At 37.0% G+C, this 24,787-nt stretch overlaps 1 protein-coding gene across 1 annotated transcript in view; it reads right to left on the bottom strand.

Annotated features, from left to right (window-relative positions):
• The window catches only part of MYO3A (myosin IIIA), a 226,976-nt gene that overhangs the window by 56,441 nt on the left and 145,748 nt on the right, over window positions 1–24,787 (bottom strand). The window contains exons 19-23 of the mRNA XM_041767407.1: window positions 12,941–13,094; window positions 10,872–10,960; window positions 8,593–8,722; window positions 1,881–1,960; window positions 1,345–1,422 (exon numbers count right to left, since the gene is read on the bottom strand). Coding sequence (XP_041623341.1) covers window positions 1,345–1,422; window positions 1,881–1,960; window positions 8,593–8,722; window positions 10,872–10,960; window positions 12,941–13,094 — 531 coding nt within the window. The remainder of the gene's footprint in view (window positions 1–1,344; window positions 1,423–1,880; window positions 1,961–8,592; window positions 8,723–10,871; window positions 10,961–12,940; window positions 13,095–24,787) is intronic.

The raw sequence follows: 24,787 nt of genomic DNA, 5'->3' as shown, positions 1-24,787 counted from the left end.
AATTTTTAGTTGGTATTTTCTCTATATTCATTGGATTCATATTATTTAATTAAAATTTTAAAAATTTCAATTAAAAAAAAGATTTTATTTACTCATTTGAGAGAGAGTGAGGGAGAGCATGAGTAGTGGAGAAGGGGAGAGAAGGAGGGAGAAGCAGACTCCCTGCCAAGCAGGAAGTCCAATGTGGGGCTTGATTTCAGGACTCTGAGATCATGACCTGAGCCAAAGGCAGATGCTTAACTGACTGAGCACCCAGGCACCTCCATATGATTTTATCAGAAGAGATAAATAAGAACAGACACCAATAACAAAGGCAGGGTTATCTAGAGTTCTTCAGAGCAAAGAGGAAATAAAGTACTTCCTTTCTGCCTTTTCTCCCATATTGTCCAAAGAAGAAAAGTAAGAAAGGTCACCTGACCCCATGCTAAGGACACAGTGATTGACTTTCTTGGTATGTTACTATATTTCCCTGGCATCCGTTCTTCTTGCCTCATGCTTATACCAGTTCTATTTTTCTCTTGAGGTTTTCATCTTGTCTATGTGCAGGGGGATATGGAATAGACGTGGATGCTCAGATTTAGCCCATCTGTCCACCCTAAGATTATTTAGGAGTGGGATGGAGAAGTGATAGGTAGTTATCACAGCACTGAATTAAAAACCCTGTCAGGTTTTGTTCCAGTGGAAATGCGTTTGGTTCTTTGGACAAATTTTAACCAAGGTGTAAACTTCCTTAAGACTGACTTAGTATGCAATAATTTTATAGGTAAAATATCAAAGCAAACCAATCCTTAGGTTTTTGGCAGTACTCTCTACTATAGTCTGTATTTAACAAATAATAAATGGAATATGATAAGAATTAACTTTTGCTAATAGTACTCTGATATTTATTACTAGCTTTTGATCTGTACTCTCAAAATTAATAACCTTCCTGGGGTGCCTGGGTGGCTCAGTCAGGTAAGCCTCTGACTTGATTTTGGCCCAGGTTATGATCTCATGGGTTGTGAGATTGACCCCTAAGTCAGGCTCTGTGCTGGCATGGAGTCTGCTGAGGATTCTCTCTCTTCATCTTTTTTTTTTTTTTTTTAAGATTTTATTTGTTTATTCATGAGAGATACAGAGAGAGAGGCAGAGACATAGACAGAGGGAGAAGCAGGCTCCCTATGGGGAGCCTGTAACAGAACTCAATCCCAGGACCCTGGATCATGACCTGAGCCAAGGGCAGATGCTCAACTAAGCCACCCAGGAGTCCTTCTCTCTTTTCATCTTGCTCTTCCCCTCCCCAACTCTAAAATTAAAGAAATAATGAGATTCCTAAGCATAACACATCATAATTTAATATCTTACTCTAAAATATGATGCAACTGTTTGTGTCTTCATGTTGGTTGTCTCTATGGCACGATGTGTGGCTTCTCCAGTTTCATCCTATAAAGACCAAGAAAGACAGTGATGCTTCAGTATCTACTCTACTTTATGATCTCCAAGGAGCACATAGAATTTCCTTCAAGTTATCATGGTCTATACATTCAAATACATAAAATAACAAAATGTTAAAATTTTTACTTAGGATAATTGTTTTGTCAGCCTCATTGGAATTTTCATTGGTCTTTTAAGGAATGTGAATATCTCAGAACTTAGCTAATATATTTTTAGTTGGTTTTAGTGCAACATTAAAATGAGCTAAAAAGGAAGAGTTAGGAATGTATCATAAATGCCTGATTACTTTAGTGGCTAGCAGTAATATGAACATAACTAGTTAAGCAGAAAATAAAGATCAAAGAAAGAAAACCTAAAATGTGGTTTACTTTTAAGAGCACAGTCAACACTGCCATTGTAAAGGTTAGATTCTTAGATTCACTGTCATGCAAAATGCATTTTCTTACCTTTGTCAAGTTGATTGATTTTTCTGAAATCCTCATTTGATAATTTATTATATTTTTAGTTTTAGAATGTGGCAGGTTACCTGTAGGAATGGGGATGAAATTAATATACATTTTAGAATCCTTAATGACTAGAAGACTTTCTTCATTTACTTAAGTATTAAAAAAAATTATTGATCCCACAGTATTCATCCTTGGTTTAGTATGTATGAGAAATTTAGGGATAAAATAATATTACATAAAAATTTGTAACAAATTTTAATTTCAGAAAAAAAAATCCAGCTTGGAGATTAGAAAAAGTACAGGTAAGTGTTAGGTTTTCTTTAATTGCCACAAGATATGGCGTGATTCTGATAAATGGAACAATTTGTTTCATGTGTGTATGTGTTAAATGACATCTGAGATTTTCTTTAATGCAAAGGTAAGCTTTACAATGCCTTAAAAATCATAGGGATTATTAATTCATATGAAGTGGTTATAAGAAAACCAAGAATGGTTGAGAGCAATGGATGTGTTCAATCTAATATTCAGAAATAAGTGTGCCTGGTACTAGGGTTACTTATTCTTTTTTTAAAGATTTTATTTATTTATTCATTCACGAAAGACACACACACACACACACACACACACACACACACACACACAGAGGCAGAGACACAGGCAAAGGGGGAAGCAGGCTCCATGCTGGGAGCCTGATATGGACTCGATCCTGGGTCTCCAGGATCACACACTGGGCCAAAGGCAGGCGCTAAACCGCTGAGTTACCCAGGGATCCCGCTAGGGCTACTTAAATGCACACAACTAAGGTATAAAAATATTCTAGTGTAGTGAAAAATTATGGCCGCAGAAGCCAGACAGACCTGGATTTGAATACCAGCTGTGGTACTTAAATTGTGTTGCCCATGGATCATTTACTTAGTCTCTGAGCTGCGTTTTGAAACCACATCAAGGGGATAATGCTGTCTGCCTTACAGAATTTTGATGACATGTGACACTATGTCTGGCGCATGGTGGGCACCCAGAAATGTTAGTTTCACCTTCTCTCCTGTTCCACCCCTCACCAAGCATGATAAACAATCAACCCACAATCCAAGAGTTCATCATCTCAACAGTAATGTTTAAATATATCTCCAGAATTTGGTATCACTTCAGAAAGATTATTTATTTTCCCTCTCATTCTTTTAGGTGAGAAGTAAAGGCTACATACTTTTTGTTTGTTTTTTAGAGTGAGAGAGAGAGAGCGAGAACATGTGCATGCATGCCAGGGTTGGGTGCAGTGGGAGAGGGAGATAGAATCTTAAGCAGGCTTCATGCCCTGCAAGGAGCCTGAGGCAGGGCTCAATCTCACAACCCTGAGAAAAAGTGACCCAAGCCCAAATCAAGAGTTGGGCACTTAACCAGCTGAGCCTCCTAGGCGCCTCATGGCTACATGGTTTTTTGTTTGTTTGTTTGTTTGTTTTAAGGCTACATGTTTTGACAAATCCTTCACATTCTTTGTGGTGGCAAAAGGCTGGCTCGGGGTAATGATGTGCACGGGACCCGGCCTGGGTTGTGGCTGGCAGTGCCTCTGCTCTGCTGTCTTCCCCCTTCCCTTGTTCCCAGGAAAAGTGCTGCAATGGATGTGTGTGCTTTTACACTAGGCTGCACACTGACTGTTCACTCTTCAAATGTGAAACTTACTGCAGACAGCAGAGTGGACAGAGAGAGTAAACATAAACTTCAGAGGGGCAGCTGTGGACTTCCATTTGTTTTTTGTTTTTTATTTAAGGGAAAGTTTTAGGAAAAATTACCAAAATTACTATAGACTTGGAGGTTGCTTGGAAGCATAATAAATATACAAAGGACTAGTAGCACATTAATTAGAATAGACCCATTACTTAATAAATACCATTACTTAATATTAGCCAAATAAGAGCTAAAAATTTAAGTTTCTCTAAAAACTAAGCAGCTAGAGGAAATTTACTGAGGGATTAATAATTTCAATGTAACAAAATTATACATTAATCAACTATTTAACAACAAAATAAATGAAAGCCTTTTAAAAATTCATCAATGCATAGAAACAGGAACTAAAATTAGCATAGATCTTATTTCAGAAAATATATCCACTTTGCCTTTATAGTTGACCTAAACAAACCTGTAATAAACCAAGGTAGAGATGTGAGCTGTAAGGAACTGTGCTACATTTCCCCCTAATAATGGCTGAGCTGTATTTCGTATTTAAAGTTATACATGCAAAGGGCTATGGTTATCTTAGAATCTTGGAGACAGCATAATACAGGATTGAAAAACCCAAACTTTCAAGCCTATTTCTAAGCCTTCCCATAGGGGTAACACTGGGAAAGCTGCTAAACATTTTCAAGACTCAATGACTCATCTGTAAAAGTATTCCTCCTCAGAGTGTTGCTATTAGGAGTAAGTAAAAGTACTCAGTACTTTTTTGCAATTTCTAAACATATTTCTATATTATTATTGCTGTCATCATCATTATTATGTTTGCATTATCTAGGTGAATACAGAACCCAAATGCCTCTGATATCTTTGAGATTCAGAGTCACTATCACATCTTTGATTGTGAAGTTCTCTTCTCCCTGGCCAGTGAGACATGGTGCTGATAGGAAACAGAACATAGTGTTGAGAGCCTGGTTGCATATTTTTATAAGCCAAGGGCAGATGCTCAACTGGGTAGAAACATGAGATTAGATGCACAGGTCATTAGCATTAAAAACATTCATGATGTAATGCAATCATCACTACCATCCATGTCCATAACTTTTTTCATCTTGTAAAACTAAAACTTCATATCCATTAAATACTAGCTCTCCATTCCTCCCACCACCAGCCCCTGGCAACCACATTCTGTTTCTGTCTCTATGTATTTGCCCTAAGTACCTTATTATGAAGAATTAATCAGTATTTGTCTAGATATAACAGTTTTTATACGCTGTGCATCAAGCAGTACAGGGCACTGATCCCTAAATGAAGGGAAACAAATGAGGTGAGCCCTATGATTACTCCAGCTTTCTGTCTAGAGGTTTTTTTTTTTTTAAGATTTATTTATTTATGATAGAGAGAGAGAAAGAGAGAGAGAGAGAGAGAGAGAGAGAGAGAGAGGCAGAGACACAGGAGGAGGGAGAAGCAGTCTCCATGCCGGGAGCCCGACGTGGGACTCAATCCCGGGACTCCAGGATCGCGCCCTGGGCCAAAGGCAGGAACTAAACTGCTGATACACCAAGGGATCCCCTGTCTAAAGAGGTTTTATGCTGAAATGAGGGGAACCCATGTGAAGACTAGGGAAAATAACAGATGTAACCAAGATAAAAGACATCAAATAGTCGAGTCAGTCAAACTCAACCATATCAATAATCATATTAAATATAAATGGTTCAGAATTTAGAAAAGCAAGCCCACTACATGCTATCTACAAAAAAACCCCACTTTAAATACAAACATAAAAATAAGTTGAAAGTATTAAAAATGATATATTACTAACCACTAAGCATAAGAAAGTTGGGAGTCTTTATATTATCAGGCAAAGTAGGTTTCAGAGCAAAGAATATTACCAAGGATAAAAAGCATCATTTAATAATAATAAAGGGGTCTAGTCATCAAGAAGATATAATCATTCTATATGTTTATGTGTCCAATAGATCTTAAAAATACATGAAGTAAAAAATTATAGAAATGAAAGACAAAACAGGTAAATTGACAATTATAATCAGATATTTCAAAATTTCTCTCTCAGTAAGAACCAGGAGAGAAAAAACCAGTAAGGATATAGAAGATTTGATCAATACTATCAACCATGTTGACTCAATTGACATTTATATCACTCTCCACCCAACACAGTGGAATACACATTATTTTTTTTTACACATTATTTTTAAGTGTAAATTAAACATCAAACAAGATATACCATATTCTGGGCCATAAAACATGTCTCAGTAAATTTAAATTGATTAAATCATACAAAATATGCTTTCTGAACACTATGGAATTAAAGGCCACAACACAAAGATATGGAAAATCCCAATATTTCTAGAATTAAAATATAATACTTATAAATAATCCATATAAGTACTTATATTAGAAAAGAAATGTTTTCCTACACCAAGTACCTAAGGTCTCACCTTAGAAATTAGAAAATGAAGACAAAATAAAACCCAAAGTAAACAGAAGAAAGGAAACAAAAATGAAAAATCCAAAAAGAAAGAAAGAAGGAAAAGAAAAGGAAAGGAAAGGGAGGGAAATGAAAGGGAAAAAAAAGGAAAAAAAATCAAAATAGCAAAACCAACGGAGAAAATCAGTTAAACTACAAACTATGTGCTGGTTCTTTGAGAAGATCAATAATATTGACAAACCTCTAGAAAGAAAATCAATCAAGAATAAAGTGAAAGAGGACACAAAAGATTCAGATCAGGAATGAGAGAGCTGATAAAACTTGATCAGGAATGAGAGAGCTGATAAAACTTCAAGATCTATAGATATTAAAGGATAATAAGGGAATACTGTAATCAACTTTTTGTTAATAAATCTCACTACATAGGTGAAACAAACAAATTTCTTAAAAGATACAACCTACTAAAGCTCATTCAAAAAATTAGATAATTTAAATATCCTTCTATTTGTTAAAGAAATCGATTGAATTTGTAGTTCAAAACCTTTTCACAAAAAAAAAAAAAAAAAACCTTTCTGTTCCAGATGGCTTCACTGGTGAATTCTACAAAGGAATTTAGAAAGAAATAATACTCCACTTTTCCCGAAAATTGAGGAAGCAATACTTTTCAAATCATTTTATCAGGCCAGTATTACTCTGATCCCAAAATTAGAAAAAAATTATAAGAAAACTATAGCCCAATACCCTCATGGACATAAATGCAAAAATTCTTAACAAAATGTTAGCAAATTTAATCTAGCAATACATAAAACTCCAATGCATCATGACCGTGTCAGGTTTTCCCCAGGAATAAGAAGTTGGCATAACATTCAAAAATCAATCAGTGTAACTCATATTTACAGATTAAAAAAATAAATGAATGATTATCTCAATAGATGTAGAAAAAGCATCTGACAAAATTCAAATATGCATATCTGATAAATACCCAGAAAACTAGGAATAAAAAGAACTTCCTCCTCCTGAGAAAGGACATCGATGAAAAACCTATAGGTAATATCATTTTTACTGGGGAAAAACTGAATACTTTCTCTCCAAGATCAGGAATAAAGCAAGAATGTTCATTCTTACCACTTGTATTCAATATTGCATTGGTGATTCTGGCCAGTGCAACCAGGCAAGACGAAGACATAAAAAGTAGAATAGAGAAGAAAGGGCAAACTCTTTTTTCACAGATGACATGATCATCTGTATAGAAAATCCTATGGAATTTATAAAAAAAAAAAAAAAGCTAGTCTAATAAATGAGCTTAGCAACACTGCAGGGCAAAAGATCAATCCACAAAAAACCAACTGGATTTCTATATCCTAGCAACAAATAGAGTTTTAATTAAAATTACCATTTATTATAGCATAAAATGTGATATACTAGCAGATAATTTAACTAAAGATATAGAAGACTCACACACTGAAAACTACAAAATATTGCTGAGAGAAATTAAGGAAGACTTAAATAAATGGAGAGCTATTATTGGGCTCCCTGACAGGAAGACTCAATATTGTGAAGATATCAATTCTTCCAAAATTAACCTATAGGTTCAGTGTATCCCAGTCAAAGTCTCAACAGGATTTTTGGTAGAAATTAACAAGCTTATTCTAAAATTTATATGGAAAAGCAAAGGAATTATAATTGCCTCAACAACTCTGAAAAAGAACAAAGTTGTATAGCTTATAATTCTTGATTTCAATTTTTTTAAAAAAAATAAAGCTATAGTAATCAAGAAGTATAGTACTGGTGAAAAGATAGACAAATATCAGTACACACAATACAAAAGTCCTGATTTTTCAACAGGATGCCCAGGTAATACAATAGGGAAAAGAACAATCCTTTCAACAAATGGACCTAGAACAACTGGAGGGGGGTTGGAAGGAATGGTGGGAAAGATTAAAGTCATGAGGAAATATCATCTGGAAGTGATGAGTATACTCACCACTGAATGTGGTAATAGTTTTACAGATCTTTATGCATGTCAAAAACTCATCATGTTTTACTATCTAAACATGTGCTATTTATTGTATGTTAGTTATGTCTCAATAAAACTGTAAAAAAGAAATGCAAAATAATAAAACAAACTCCAATAAAGAAAAACAGCCCAAACTACATTATTTTTCTACTTAAAAGCAAATGCAAAAAAGTATAGGGTTGGCTGGACCAAAGACATGTAAGTTTCCAATCAATAAGGCAGAGCTCACTAAACCTATAGAACCTTAAAGTACCACCCAAAAGCTGCCCAGTCCCGAAACAGAGGTCATTCTGAACTTGTCAGATCTAAGCATATTCTTCTGGTGAGTACCTAAATTATCACCATATTTTCTGGCTAGTTCTTCGAACACTTCTTTAATGAAAACCTAGTTTGTTTATATTCATTTTTACATGTTCTGCAGACAATTTGGGCAGAATGTATTAAAAATGCATATTTAGTGAGCTGAAAACAAGCCAATATAAAAAAAAATGAGGATTATACTCATGAAAACCACAATCAGAAACTACTGAATTGGACCTGAGGAGATTTCTCGATTAAAGGATATTGCCTTAGCTTACCTGTTTTTGTCAGAGGGAGACTGACTAGTTGCCGAATTACACTGTTTTCTGATGACCTCAAAAGCAGCACAATATCAGTTGGAAGAGTGTCTCTATTTTTAGCTAAGAATCCAGTTGCGTTATAGAGGACCTGTTGATAAAGTATGTTTCAGTATCACGATCAATGTCATCCCCATTGTCATCATCACCATCAGTAGCAGCAGTAGCAGAATCATCAATAGGTATTTAATGAAAACTTCTGTGCTGAATGAGAGGTATACAAAAGTTTATAAAGGCAGTCCCTAACAACTTGGTTGGAAGAGCAAATTTCTCCAGGTTTGCAATATTTTTTGTCAGAGAAAAATTTGTCTTGCTGATTTTATTTGGTTTGAAATCATAAAAGAGGTTTGATTCCTCTTATTTATTATGAAGTTTGGTATGTTTCCTTTCTATGCTTGGAGGGTCAAAGGTGGCATAAAGAAAGCACCCTAAGGCCACCAAGGCATTCTCATTTCTGTGATAATTGATTCACACAAAGTGAATTGGCCATTATAGACTTTTTGTCTCAGTAGTAGTATGGTCTTTTTTTTTTTTTTTTAAGATTTTATTTATTTATTTATTCATGAGAGACACAAGGAGAGAGAGAGAGTCAGAGACACAGGCAAAGGGAGAAGCAGGCCCCACGCAGGGAGCCCGATGTAGGACTTGATCCTGGGCCTCCAGGATCACGCCCTGGGCTGAAGGCAGGCACCAAACCTCTGAGCCACCCAGGGATCCCCAGTAGTAGTACGGTCTAAGTACACTATGGGTACTTAGAGTATTCATGTTTCTGGCACTTCTAAATAACTTTAAGGCTTTCTAAAGATTAATTGTAACCCAAAGATTTCTATAGGATGATCTAATATAATATGGTTGTTGTTAAGGATGGACCGAATTGTGTCTCTCCAAAATTAATATGTTGAATTCCTGACCCTAAATGTGACTGTATTTGGATAGGATCTTCAAGGAGGTAATTAAGGTTAAATGTGGTCCTAAGGGTGGGACCCAAATCCCATAGGACTGGCATCCTTGTAACAAGAGAAAGGCACACCAGAGATCTCTTTCCCCACCTTATGTACCTAGAGAAAAGGACACATGAGAACAGTACAAGAATGCATCCATCTGTAAGCCAGGGAGAGAGGTCTCACCAGACAGTGACCTTGCAGGCACCCTAATCTTATACTTCTAGCCTCCAGTAAATAAATGTCTGTGCTTTATTTAAGCCATCCATCCTGTGGTATTTTCTTATGGCAGCCCAAGCAGACTAATATAGCTGTTAAAAACAACTGTATAAAATGATCATAGGAAATTCTTAATGGATGTTTTTAAAAAGGCTTATTTGAAAAAATCATATGCTTAACATTATGGGAGAGGCTATAACAATAATATTCAAATTAGATTTTTTTTTTTTTTTAGTGACAAAGTCTGTGGAATATTGAAGTCCTAGTAGACCTAAATCTTCCAGGTTCTGTGTTATTTTATTCTGTTCATGTATTTCTCAGTCTCTGCACTTTCTTGATTTTACATCTTCTTGGTCCTCCAATATTTACATCATGGTGAAGGAATGACTTGTTAGTCTGTGCAGATGGGAAACAGAGCATCCTCTGGGTTTAGGACAACATATCTGAGGTTTGCTCCGGTTTGGGAATATGCATCTATCAAGGCATCCAACTGCTGAATAGTCCATTAGTCAACCACACCTAGGCTAGCTCCATTATACAACCACACCCCTAATCTGTCACTTTCTTCTGTTGGATGGGAGGAGACACAAATGCTGCCGTAGAGAGAGAAGAAACTCTAGTCTGAAAAAGGCAGTTTATATAAAAGGTTCCTAGCTATCACTAAAAGAAGGAAAAAGTAGGTTCCTATTGCCAGCCAATCTCACCCAAAGCCAGATCTTAGGATCAGAAAGACAGATGCTTGAGGCTTGTCTCTTTCTTTTCTTTGTTTTTCCTTAGGCTCTTAACAAAAATTCCTCTAGAAAAGCTGTATCATTGTGTTTGTCAAAATAGGAGGACGATTTTTTTTTTAACCTTTTCAAGATAGGTGCTAGAGGTAGATGCCCTGGAGTGGGAGTGGATGGCACTGGGTCAGAGAGAATACAGGAAGCTGGAGAACAGAGTCAGGGCCAGATTGGGACAGACACAGATGGCTATCTCATTATAACCATCTAAATATTTTGGGCCATAATTTTCATGTTTACCATTATTATTTGAGGAAAGACTAAGAGAAACTCAGTCATAATTCTTCAAAGTCCTTACCTTTCCTGCATAATGGTGAATCCCAAAACTTAGTTCCATTCTTTTGGGTCTCCAGAAGTACTGTGATTTCAGGTTACCTTCAAATTTTTCTACAGAAAAAAAATTGAACTCCAATATCAGCCATGTAGGAGATCCTCAGAAGGTACTGATTGACAGAATCATCTCTTTCACCATAAAATGGACAATGTGCAGTGAAAAAACAATTTTACATAGCTAATAAATGCAGATTTGGAACATAAATGGTGAGACAAAACTAAAGATTATCAATTTAACCATTCCATTATGATTTGGAGCAGTTCTTTTTTTTTTTTTTTAAAAGATCTTATTTATTTATTCATGAGAGACAGAGAGAGGCAGAGACACAGGCAGAGGGAGAAGCAGGCTGCCTGCAGGGAGCCCAAAGCAGAACTCGATCCCAGGACCCTGGGATCATGACGTAAGCTGAAGGCAGATGCTCAACCACGGAGCTACTCAGGTTTTCCTAGAGTAGCAGTTCTTAACCTCAAGCAACAGAACCCCCTAGAGGGCCTATTTTAACACAGAGCTTCTGCCTTAGTAGGTCTGGGCACTGGGGGAATTCGAGAAGTCACATTTCTAGCACATTCTCAGGTAATGGCTGTTTCTGGTCTCGGGACCACATTTTGTGAACCGCTGTTACTGAGTCAGGAAACTACCTGAGATTAACTGATCAGAGAGACTTGTGAAACCCAGTCTGATATGGAGCCATGAGCCTAGAAATCTGGTATTCTGGTTCTCCTTTCTATCAGAGGAGCACTAAGTTATTAGTGATTACATAGGAAGAATGGAGGGTCACTAAGGCAGTTACAGTCCTATAACTTTCAGAGTACTTTTTCCTCCATGTCCTTGAAGGGACATTTAACTTCAAAATCAAGTGATTGCTATGTGACAATTTTCCCAAGAACTTTGGGCTTATTTTGTTTTTTATTAGTGTTATCCAATTAGAAGAGAGAATAAGCCAGTGAGTGAGTCAGCAGGAAGCAACATCACAGACTTAATGGTAAGAAACAGACTCCATCACCCAAAGTAAATGAGAGAAAATGTGAATCCAAATTTTCTGCAAATATTTATTATACATAATCAATGTCTCTTACCATCACAGAATATGGTATTTCTACATTAAAAAAAATGGGTTTTTTGTTTTTATTTTTTTTACCTGAACAAGCTAAAGTTTTATTCTTTAAGGAATAAGACATTTTTAACTATTTTAGATGATAATCTTTTATTTAATTTTAATTTTTAAAAATATTTTATTTATTTATTCATGAAAGACACAGAGAAAGAGGCAGAGACATAGGCAGAAAGAGAAACAGGCTCCCTGCAAGGAGCCCAATGCAGGAATTGATCTTGGATCCCGGGATCACACCCTGAGTCAAAGGCAGACACTCAGCTGCTGAGCCACCTAGGCATCCCTCAATGATAATCTTTTAAATGCAGCATATGTATCTTTGCCTTCTCAAATAGAAAAAAAAAATGAATATGTTTATGCTTTCTTTGATGACTCAAGAGTATTGTGAATATTTATTAATGTACTGTAATTTAAAGACTATTAAGGTATTGGAGGCTATTTGCCTCTATTAGACAAGTGACTAGATGAATTTATTTCCTCCCCATTAGCTATCTCTTTTCAAATTCTAGAGCTGGCCTTTTGCCCTGCCCTCCAATTTCTAATTTGGGGCTGGGTAATCACTTTTTTTAGGGGTGGGGTAGTTCTGGATAATTTCTAAGGTTACTTATAAGATCCTATGAATGAGCCTCTACCATAATGTAAGGAAAAGTCCAATATCCAAACTTGTTTAATTCATCACTAAATACTTCATCCTATTATAAACATTTGCTAGTCCAGATATTAGACCCAAAGCCTCTTCTTTAAAGTTACATATGCAGGCTTTGTGATAGCTGTTTTCTCCCAGATAATAAAAAAAAAATTCTTTTTAAGTCATTCAGAGCATTACATGAAGGTAGCACAAAACTACGCAGACATACTGATTTAAAACTCACCTACAAAAAAATAAAAAATTAAAAAAATAAAAATAAAAAATAAAACTCACCTATAAGAGTCTGGTCAGTAGCCTTGGGAAATCGGCTTTCTTCATCCAGTAGGGATAGCAGACCCATTGGTTTCTGGAGGAACAGATCTAGGAGGGGCCGGTTATCTTCATATTCAATCACTCTGGCATTAACATTTTCATTTAGGTATTCATTCTATAACAGGGCATGAGACATAGAAAAAATTCACTAAAAATTTTGTGAATGATATGTAATTTGACAGTAATTATCCCAAACTCTATTTTCCACATATTATAAGAAATTGCTTCCTATGACATTGACCTTAAGCTGAGGGTATCATTTTATTTTTCTTTCCCCAAAACTGCCAGTTCATTAAAGTCAGCGCCAATTCAGGGTAATCATAAAAAGTTTCCAGTGTCTCTACCAGAATGATAGACATCTTAGGCTTTCAAAATACAAGAGAATATGTTGATAATGAGCAGTAATAGAGTTATGCTCCAGAATTTACAGAATATCAATTAGGTATAGCTCAGAGTTGCAGTTCCCCCAATTTAAGCTTTTGATCTAGTCTCAGAAATGGATCTCTCAAGAACGTTAACTTCTCAGTCACGATAACATTTATGTTGTCAGTAGGGCGAACAGTTGTAGGTCATAGGAACAATCAGTGGATTTAGAGCCAAGAACACAAAGGTTCATATCGAGGTTCTGCCTCTTAACTAGCATATATAATTCTTTGGGATTTTTTTTACTCTATAATCTCCCACTGTCTCTTCTACCACGGGGAAGAAACGATCTCCATCTAACAAAGTAAATCTATCTGGTACATTAATAATCAGTTGCCATTGGGTATACTAGAAGTTGCATAAAACCAAAACAATGAATAACAATTAGTGTAAGATTGTGGTGCCAACAAAACAAATGCTACTGATCTATTTCACCAAAGGGGCACTAAGCATCACGTTGTTGCTCCGTTTCTAGGACTGCCTTCACACTGTGCCCCCACCCCAGTGCTGCAGTCTATAAGTGGACATGCATGACCCCTGGACAATGACTTGTAGTGATGCTCTCATGCAGGGTGCTAACTGGTTCTCGGGTAATAAAGTAGCTATCACCGGGAAGCGTATGAAATAACTCTGGACTCGGAGAGAATATCCTGCACCACTCACAAATTTAAAATGACAGGCTATTTTCATTATTATTTTAACTTAAAAAATTTTTTCTTAAAGTAGGCTCCATGCCCAGCACAGAGCCCAAGGTGGGTCCGAACTCACAACCCATAGACCAAGACCTGAGCTGAGACCAAGAGTTGGACACCTAACTGACTGAGCCACTTCATTATTATTTTAATATATTCTTTAATTCATTAAGTATTTTCATTAAACATCTTATAATAAAGCACTGTGATGGGTGATAAAGAGATGTTTATTTTATTATTATTTTTAAAGAGATGTTTAATAGAACTCCCTGTCCTCAGTGGATTTAAGATCTAACTTGAGTGATAAGGTTAGTAAATGAATATTCAAAATGCAAGGTAACACAGGTTAGATAAACAGTATGTACAATGTAATATAAGGACTTCAGAGGAAGAGAACTTATTTCTGGCAACTGCATGGAGGAAGTTAGCAAATGGCAGGTGGGGTCAAAACTTTTAATCAGTATTTTGGAATCTTATGAAACTGAAATGTCATTTCAAGGGTGTCACTAGTAAAAATAAATGTACATTTTTAAGACAAAAAACTAATACGTAAAAACTTGGCAGTGCCCATTAGGCTAAAAGGTAGATCACCTGAAGGTCATTTAGTTTATCCGGTACATAAAATTGGAAACAATGTCTGGAAGTTTCATAGCGTTTGCATTTGAAGGTTACCTTGGGAGCAATATACAGACCCAGAATCACTTTACTAGTAGACACATCAGGCTGACAGCGTATTACAGCTTAAGTGACAACTGCAAAGTTCAGAAGAGGTTTTGTATGTTTTGTATAGAAAGCACGCAAGGTTAAGATCTAAATCAATGCATTTGTCATTTCTATTTGCCTGTGTCAGAATCCACAGAACCCTTTTGTGGCAGGTCAGACAGAGCAGAGATGAGTAACTAGCAAAACAATGGGCTCCCCTTGAAGATACTTGTTAGGATTATGTACTCCAGGCAAACCAATGGAGAGAACATGCTATTACTCACGATTTATAAAGCCCTTCTAGTAAAATGAGACTGCCTAAAACAACAGATTATGTACTTTTATAGCAGTTATGACCTCAAAATACTTTGTTTTTAAGCCTAAGTGGAGAAACGAAGCTTGTATAACTCTTAAGAAAGTCCTCTGCTATGCCCTGTATGTTAAAAATATATTTAAAGCAGAAGATAAGTGGAGTTATTAACTGCCATAGAGGGCTGTTCAGCATATATAATCGCTGCCCTGTTCAGATGGCCTGAGTTCCCTTCTGAGAAGGGCAGATGATTAATTATCCAAGTATAAATCAAGGAGGGAGGGAAATCAGAAGACTTAAATGTTGGGAAGCTTCATGCCTGAGTCAAGCTCTTGCTTATTTTTCATTGGGTTTTCAGTGTTAGCTGTAAAAAGGGACAGAGTAGCAAGAAAGCCCATGAAGGTGCGCCCCATCCAGAGCTCTGGCCTAAACACAAGGGAAAGTCTCACCACAGGAGAGAGTCTTCATGACAGCATTGTGTCCTCAGCCTCACACAGCAGCTGGGAAGAGTGGTTGTCCTAGGCCAAGAGGCTGCAAGCTTCCTCATGGCTTTGAAGGGTGGTGGCGGGGAATGTTACCTTTGACCCGTTGGCACAATCTGTCACACAACAGAGGCTGGACTCTCACCTTCTCAGAGACACCTTCCCCCATGGCCCAGACTAATTCAGCAACCCCCTTCCTCAGTTGGTCATGCTCTATCCCTCCCACCATGTTTTAAATTCTTTCACAGCATTTCTAGCATTTTTACTGGATTAGTCTCCCTCTCTTGTTAGAATGGGAACTCCAAGAGGACAAGCACTTTTACTCACCTATTACTTACCTCTATCTAGGGAGACCTGAGCAGGTTAAATAAATGATTGCGTGTTAAGGACTGAACTGTGTCCCCCACCCCCACCCCAACCCAAGCTTATACGTTGAAGCCCTTATATCCAGTGTGATGACATTTGGAGATAGGGCCATTAGAGAGGTAATTAAGGCCAAATGAGGCCATAAGCGCAAGGCTGGAATTCCACAGGATGGGTCTTTTTTTTATAAGAAGAGGAAGAGACCCCAGGGAAGTGACTGCATAGAGTAAAAGCCATATAAGGTCACAGGGAGAAAGGCAGCTATCTGTGAGTCCAGGAGGCAGTTTGAAGCTCTGCAGTCTGTGATACCTTATGGCAGCCCCAACAAACAAATACATGAGCTTTCTGGATTCCTTTTGTTAAAAATCATTTTGAAAAGCTCTTTCTAGTGAGAGGAAGACTGTGGTGAAAACTATAAATCATGTGCACATGCATAATCCTGAGCTTCTGATTATAAATGTAATAGATGCTCATATAAAATCATACTATTTATTCAATTTTTACTTTATTCCCTTTGACAAAATGGAATGGAGAACATGTAATGAATATATTTTCAGGACGCCTGGGTGGCTCAGCGGTCGAGTGTCTGCCTTCGGCTCAGGGTGTGATCCTGGAGTCCTGGGATCGAGTCCCACATCGGGTTCCCTGCATGGAGCCTGCTTCTCCCTCTGCCTGTGTCTCTACTGCTCTCTCTGTCTCTCATGAATAAATAAATAAAATCTTAAAAATATATATGTATTTTTTTCATGAACATTATTTGAATGGCTACCTGAGATTATATCCTGTAGCTTTATATTCCATTCTCTTACCTGGGGACATTTTAGATTCCTTCTTTAACTATTTTATTTCTTTTTTTATTTTTTTAAGTAATATCTACACCCAACATGGGGCTTGAACTCATGATGAAGAGTTGCATGCTCCACCAGCTGAATGAGACTGGTGCCCCCTCTTTATTACTTTAAATAGTGCTCTGATGTACATCTTTGTGCACCAAGTTTTTCTGTATTTTGGATTATCTTTAGGACAGATTAGCTTGTCAACTTGGAAACGTTTCATAGGCTCTGATGATCATTTCTAGATAGATTTTTTTTTTAATTCTTGCAGCAATGTGCTTCCTAATCAGCACTGCATACACACTCCTAGCTCACTGCATCCTCACCAGCATTGAATATTCTCATTAAACAACTTTTTCTGATATTTTCAATAGGAGAAAATGATAGCGTATTGCTGTATTTGCATTTCTTTGATTAGATCTTCAACTACTTAAAAGGACAGTTTGGAGGGGAAATAAAGCAGATCTCTGGTTAGTACACGTTACACAATGCCTGCCAGCTACTATGAGGAGTGTTATCACTCTGAAACAGATAATAATAAACATAACTTCTTCTTGGGCTCAGAGATAGCATCACATCACCACCAGTTGTGACGTTGCTGAAGATTCAGGAAGCCAGAGATCAGAATTACGTCAGTTTTCTCTCTTTTTTTCTTGGTTAGTCTAGCTGAAGTTTCAATTTTATTTATTTTTTAAAAAACCACAGATCCTGGCTTGACTGTTCTTTTCTATTGTCTTTTTAGTCTCCATTTCATTTATGTCTGCTCTGATCTTTATTTCTTTCCTTCTAATGTTGGGCTTAGTTTGTTTCTTCTTCTAGTTCATTGAGGTATAAAGCTAAATTTGTTTGAGACCTTTCTTTTTCTTTTCCTTAATGTATGTGTTTTTTGTTACAAACATCCCACTTAGAACTGCCTTTGCTGCATCCCTTGAGTTTTGGCATGTGGTGTTTTCATTTCCATTTGTCTCAAGATAGTCTTTTTTTTTTCATTTTGTATTTTTCTCATAGTTTCTTTTTTTTAAATAATAAATTTATTTTTTATTGGTGTTCAATTTGCCAACATACAGAATAACACCCAGTGCTCATCCCGTCAAGTGCCCGCCTCAGTGCCCATCACCTATTCACACCACCCCCCGCCCTCCTCCCCTTCCACCACCCCTAGTTCGTTTCCCAGAGTTAGGAGTCTTTATGTTCTGTCTCCCTTTCTGATATTTTCTACCCATTTCTTCTCCCTTCCCTTCTATTCCCTTTCACTATTATTTATATTCCACAAATAAATGAGAACATATGTTTGTCCTTCTCCGATTGACTTATTTCACTCAGCATAATACCCTCGAGTTCCATCCACGTTGAAGCAAATAGTGGGTATTTGTCATTTCTAATGTCTGAGTAATATTCCATTGTATACATAAACCACATCTTCTTTATCCATGCATCTTTCAGATGCAATGAAATGCCGGGACACCTGCACCCCGATGTTTATAGCAGCAATGTCCACAATAGCCAAACTGTGGGGCAGCCCAGGTGGCTCAGTGGTTTAGCGCCGCCTTCAGCCCAGGGCCTGATCCTGGAGACCCGGGATCTAGTCCCACGTCAGGCTGCTGCATGGAGCCTGCTTCTCCCTCTGCCTCTCTCTGTCTGTGTGTCTCTCATGAATAAATAAATAAATAAAATCTTAAAAAAAAAAAAAAACTGTGGAAGGAGCCTCGGTGTCCATCAAGATAGTCTTTGATCTTTCTTTCCAATTCCATTTGACCCACTGGTAGTCCAGGAATACATTGTTTAATTCCCACATATTTGTGAAAACAGGCAGACTGAATCACCATGTAAAAGTCAGTTCCTACCTAATCCCCCAAAACACCACCTCATTATTATACCGTGGGAGAGTATTTTCTACTACTATCTGATAGTTTTATCTAAGTATGAAGCTTCAAAAAGATTTTCCTGAATCACCAAGGTTTCAATCAAGGTATTTGGCTCAAATGACATTTTTCTTTTATAAAAGGTGGGCAGGGGATCCCTGGGTGGCGCAGCGGTTTAGCGCTTGCCTTTGGCCCAGGGCGCGATCCTGGAGGCCCGGGATCGAATCCCACATCAGGCTCCCGGTGCATGGAGCCTGCTTCTCCCTCTGCCTATGTCTCTGCCCCCCTCTCTCTCTCTCTCTGTGACCATCATAAAAAAAAAAATATAAAAGGTGGGCATACAGAGTGACAGGGTGCAATGGAGTCTTTCACTAAACCTCTGCCTCTGAAATGAAGTCCTACCTCTCTCTCTCATATAGGTAAGTCTATCACTTGACACTGCTCCATAGTTTCAGGTATTTTAGAGTCTAGAAATATTTTAATAGCTGGTATAGATGATTCTCAACATTTATGTGCTTGTGTTTGCTGTTTGGAAGTTATAAAGTAGTATCTCTTCTATTTTTAGAAGAACAGTGCATTTGATATAGGACTTATATCAAGAGATGGTATTAGGAATTCCCCTGGGTTTATGGCACTCTGGATATACCACTGTAGAAGATACCATATGCAGACATTCCTCAAACATTTGTGGACTACCTGTTGTGTGTATGTTTAGAAGAAGGTGAGCCTAGAAAAGGTAGAAATAAAGACAAAAAGGAAGAGTCCCTGTCCTTGAGGGCAGAGCATAGAGTCTCTCTGCTTTTCTAACTCTGATGTTACATTCTAGGATCTCTTTGCTGGTACTCTATTTCTTTTTCAACTGTTCCATCTGTAGTTCTACATCCTTCTTTTTAGGTGGTTTCTGCCTTCTCCAGCACCCCAGGCTCTGCTATCACCGCTGCCTGCTCCAGTGCTAATGCTCTCCCCACTTGTTTCCTTCTTCCCCACTTTATGTGGATACCCTTTGGCCTTCCATGTGAAAGCCTGTCTCTATCTCTATTTCTCTTTTCCTTCCTTCCTCCCTTTCTTCTTATTTCCTTTCTTTCAAATCAACAGAGCACCTTTTTCTTCTGCATGAGAGGTTATTTTGTTAGGTCCCTGGTTCTTCTCAACTTTGTTTATTTGTTTTGTGAGAAGAACCTATGATACATACCAGAAGATGCAGATTCTGGTCCTGGTTTGTTTCATCAGCCTTTGAGCAAGTCCCAAGGCGTCACTTTTATCTATGACATATAGATGTTCTACTTAGGTTTCTTCTATCTGAAAGATTTCAAAATGCCCCAATTGCCTGAATGTGTTGTGAAACTTAATGAGTGAATGCATAAACATTCTGTTGACAGAACATGTGCAGGGGAACGAAGCCACATAAACACATTTATTCCCTGATGCCTGCCTTTTAGCAAAAGAATTCCGACTCACCAACTGCTCATATGAGTGTACACATTTACAGAAACTGCCTACAGTGGAAAGAAACCATTGAGAAGTTACTCATTCTAATCATCTTCATTCTAGGAAAAACATTTTGAAGGTTGAAAATCTAGGATTTAGGGTGCTATCGCTACTCAGGGTGAGTTGAGTATTTTTCTTATAGTGAAAAAAGTATGTTAAGATGAACATTTTAATCTAGTCACTTTTTGTGTATGATACCCATTCTTGAAAACTCTTCAAAAGCCAAAAAGATCTTATAAATTTATATTCTACTGACAGGTGACAGGTATTGGCTTAGGATAAGGAGGAATTTCAATCAGGAATTCAGATGTGTAGTTTTTTTATATACCAAGATTTCTTTCACCTTAAACTATTTATCCCCCACTGTCACATTTTTTACCCCCCAAATTTTTTATTTCATCTTGTCAAAAGTATGCTCTAACCTGACATGAGGAAAACTATAGTAATTGAATGGATCTATGCTCACTGTTATGTATTTCTTTAAAATTACTTTATATCATAATGAAAATATTTTTTTAAAATGTCTTAAAACTATACCAAATTATCAAAGTAAGTACCACAAATCCCCACATCACATTAAAGGTACTGACTCAACTTCACTTATAAAAGAGAAACACATTGTGTGTAGCACAGGTGTAGGGTAAGGGATGATGGGAACATGGGAGCATAGGACGCTGCTGGCAAAGAGCCAGCAGGAGAGGACCACATGGGAGATGCTGTAGGTATGCTCTACACACATCCAATCACCTGGATATCAACTTCCATACTCACTTAGTATGCAAGAAGTTTAAGGAACACTTGTACGTGATCTCAAACAGTAACCCAAAACTTGGATGAGCATTTATTTAAAAAGCAAGATTTGTTGTATCAAGAGTTTCTTCCTTTCTTCCTTTTTTTTTAGCTTTATTTATTTGAGAGAAAGAGAGCACAAGAGAGGTAAGGGGCACAGGGAGAGGACAAGGGACAAGAAAACTCCCTACTGAGTGTGGAGCCTGACTCATGGCTGGATCCCACAGTCCCGAGATCATGACCTGAGCTGAAGTCAAAGACTAGCTGACTGAGCCACCCAGTCACCCTTTGCCTGTATCAAGGGTTTCTTAAATGCATGGCTGTTTTAATACTTAAAGAAAATGCCTATAAAATGCTATTTATCACTTGGAGAGCTAAAATAAGACAAATGCTACCACCACTGTACACAATGGTTTGTTTAATAGGGAAGAAATTTGGATATGAAATAAAAATTCACACTTTGCAAGCAAAACAATTTAAAGTCATTTATAAAGGGTCTATTTTGAATTACCTACATTTTTTTTTATCAGACGACTAATTCTTTTACTTTGTAATGTAAAAAAAAGTTGAAATTATAGATACTGTATAATGAATGAATTTTTGGTCTTTGAAATTGCCACAAATTATGAGTTGGAGCCCATATTCAAAATCTGAAAAGCCTCAAACTTTAGGATATGAACAGCTGGAGATGAAAGTCATACACATCACTTTCTGCAAGAAAAGCCCGAGCCATAATTGCAGTTATTGTTTGCATTATGTGCTGTAAATGGTTTCCTGCTTATAAAATGACTTCTAACTTTTAATTCTAGACCCATGGGTGGATATATAAGTGATATATGTAACAGCTTATGCCTGTACAGAACAAATATTAATAGCTCACTCACTTTAAAAGGAACTTTAGTTCAGTTAATAGTCAGAAAGATATGCTGCGGTAATGGGTAAAAAAACTCATCCTAGATATGAGTAGGAGTGTAAACAAGTAGAGTGAATCTTCAGAATTCTAGAATAACACTTTGTTAGATATTTATGTGCTGGGTGCATAATGGTCCTAAAGAATAATGGCATTTTTTCCAACTCAAACTCATGCCCATTGGTGACTCATCAATGGCTGGTTGTTCATTCCCCTTGATGTGAAACAAACTTCCAGAAAGTGGGGCTCATTTCCTCTGTATGTTCTACACCACAATGATTACACCATAGTGTAATTAAAAGAAAGGACAAAACCCACCACTACAGCATCAGCATGAGTCTAACGTGAAGAGAATGTCAAGCTTTCTATCACACTTTGATTACTGTTGTGCTCTCTCTCACTTGGAAGAAAGCTAGAAAACAAACAAAAACAACCAAATAAAAGCAAAATCTTGGCTACACAGTCAGTGTGGAGATTCAGTGTGGAGGCTATTGTAAAAAAGATGTCTCCCTTATCAGGAATGTGGTTACTTGTCTGCTACCCTTTAAGCTGCTAACCTAAAGTTTTTTGAGAGATATGGGAGCAAATAGTGTGCATCAAAACAATGCTAATGTGGAGTGTCTGGGTAGCTCAGTGGTTGAGCAACTAACTTTGGCTCAGGTCATGATCCCCGGGTCCTTGGATTGAGTCCCGCCTATGAGTCCCTATTGAGTCCTGCCCCTCTGCCTATATCTCTGCCTCTCTCTGTATCTCTCATGAATAAATAAATAAAATCACTAAAAAAATAATGCTAATGCAAATGTAATAGAGGAGGCTGGCAAATGAATTAATAAAACTGACAGAAAATTATAAATGCCTAAATTGTAACTCATTTAGAAGAGTTTGAATCTTGAATATTACAAGATTATAACTATACCCTTATTTGTAAGGGTGGGGACCTTGATTTTTATTTAATTTTCAGACTACTGTTTTCAGGTATAAATTGTCTCTTTAAAATTTTGTTAAAATTTATATATATATATATATATATATATATATATATATATATATATAAATGTTTCTTCTAATGTTGGAAAAGTATGGAAGCTTCACATATTATGAAACATCAAACTCCAGAAAAATTTCAGGAGCTATGTATTATTTAACACTATCCACCCAGCAAACTATGGATTAAATCAGTACCATAAACTCCTTCACTAAAAATGTTTTACTATAGTCTACTGATTATTGTTTTAATGGGTTGGGGGAGCCTGGGTGGCTTAGCTGGTTAAGTGTCTGACTCTTCAGCTCAGGTATTGATCTTGGTGCTGTGAATTCAAGCCCTGCTTTGGGCTCCACGCTGGGTGGAAAAAGGTTCTAAGAAAAAAAAAACAGCCTAGAGCCGGCCTTGCACACCTGGCTCAGGTTCTCTCAAATTATGCTATTAACACACACACAAAAAGAAAGTAATGGGAAAACAATATTTAAAATACCTTCATAACCAACTTTGCTGGAGTGTCCCCCTACATATTACATGTCAACTGAACTTGAGCGAAATAAGGAAAGCCTTTCAGCAAACCTTTATTTATATTCCAATGTTGTAGGACTGTCTGTAAAGATAATGTTTGTTGGTTTAAATAGAACCAGAAATTGTTTCTTTTGTGAAGGTGTTGCCAGAGAGTTGTTTCTTGCTCTGACTGCCCAGATTGCTTGAACGTCTGTGAAACTGATAATAGTATGTCCTACTGATAAGCAATAATGGCTTTATTAAATCAAGGAGCTCTCTCAGGTCAAACCTATGATGAAAAGGAAAGTGTGACCATGACTTTAATTAATGATTTGTCTTAATAGCTGTTTCTCATTTATAGAAATCAGAATAAGTGCATTCTCTACCTGTGATAGGTAATATACATAGCTATAAGTAGCATTTCTGAGTTACAATTTTTGCATTCACACAGAAGTGACAGAGTGAGAAAACAAAACAAAACATGTGCACCCACATGTTAATATCAAAAGAATCACTGACTAATTCCATATCCAGTGGATCACATATTCATCGATCTGATCACTCAGTGGTCTGTAAGATTATGAAGCAAGGATTCTTGGGGTAGTTACCTTAGGAAGGCGCTTGAAAGGATTATGAATGGCCTTAATTCCTCAAACTACTTTGTATAATCCTGGATTCCAGTTGAAAGTTTAATTTGTTGGGGGCAATTTTGAGTTGTTTTGTCTTGAAAGCCTCTCAAGGATATTTAAAAGAGCCTTCCAGAATAGTTTTATTTGTAGCAAGCCCAAGGGCAAAAAGCATTAAGAGCATTAGGATCATGGATAAAATTCAAAGCTATCAAAGTGGACTGTAAACTATAATACCCTAAAAGAAGTGAAAAGCAAATAATTATTGAAATATATGGACATTGTTTTAAAGGCTAGTTCCAAAAAAAGTAGGTTCTAACTTCAACCCCCCAAAGAGAAGAAACACAGAGATCTACCAACACAAGCTGCTAATTCATCAGATGGGAAATATGTGAAGATGCAGCCAGTCCTATAAAGGAGATAATCCTAATAGATCCCTATCAGAAAGTCTAAACAAATAGACAAACAAAATTTACTTGTTTCAGGCTCTGGTTAGGATGGATTCTGTGAACACTGTGAGGCATTAAAGCAAGATAGATATTAATTTAATAAATATTTATCGAGCACTTGCTGTACATCAGGCTCTGAAGATACAAAATGACTTCAAGGAGTTTGCAGCCTCGTAAGAAAGGCAAAATTATAAACCAAGTATTTTTACTGGAGTATAGAGGAGGTAGGTATGTGAATAAGTCTCACTAATTTTCTTGATTTCAGTAATGAGAAATGAAAGGCAACATGACATTTTTGGCTTGAGTAAGTGGGTGGACAGAGATGTTACTCACTGAAGAAGAGTATAAGAGAGAAAGGTGACAAGTTCAATTCTGGATAAAGTTCTGGAAGCT

This window comes from Vulpes lagopus, chromosome 8 (assembly GCF_018345385.1).
Source record: "Vulpes lagopus strain Blue_001 chromosome 8, ASM1834538v1, whole genome shotgun sequence".
Classification (NCBI taxonomy): Eukaryota; Metazoa; Chordata; class Mammalia; order Carnivora; family Canidae; genus Vulpes; species Vulpes lagopus.
The sequence above is the reverse complement of the archived record's forward strand: the minus strand, read 5'-3'. Positions and strand labels throughout refer to the sequence as shown.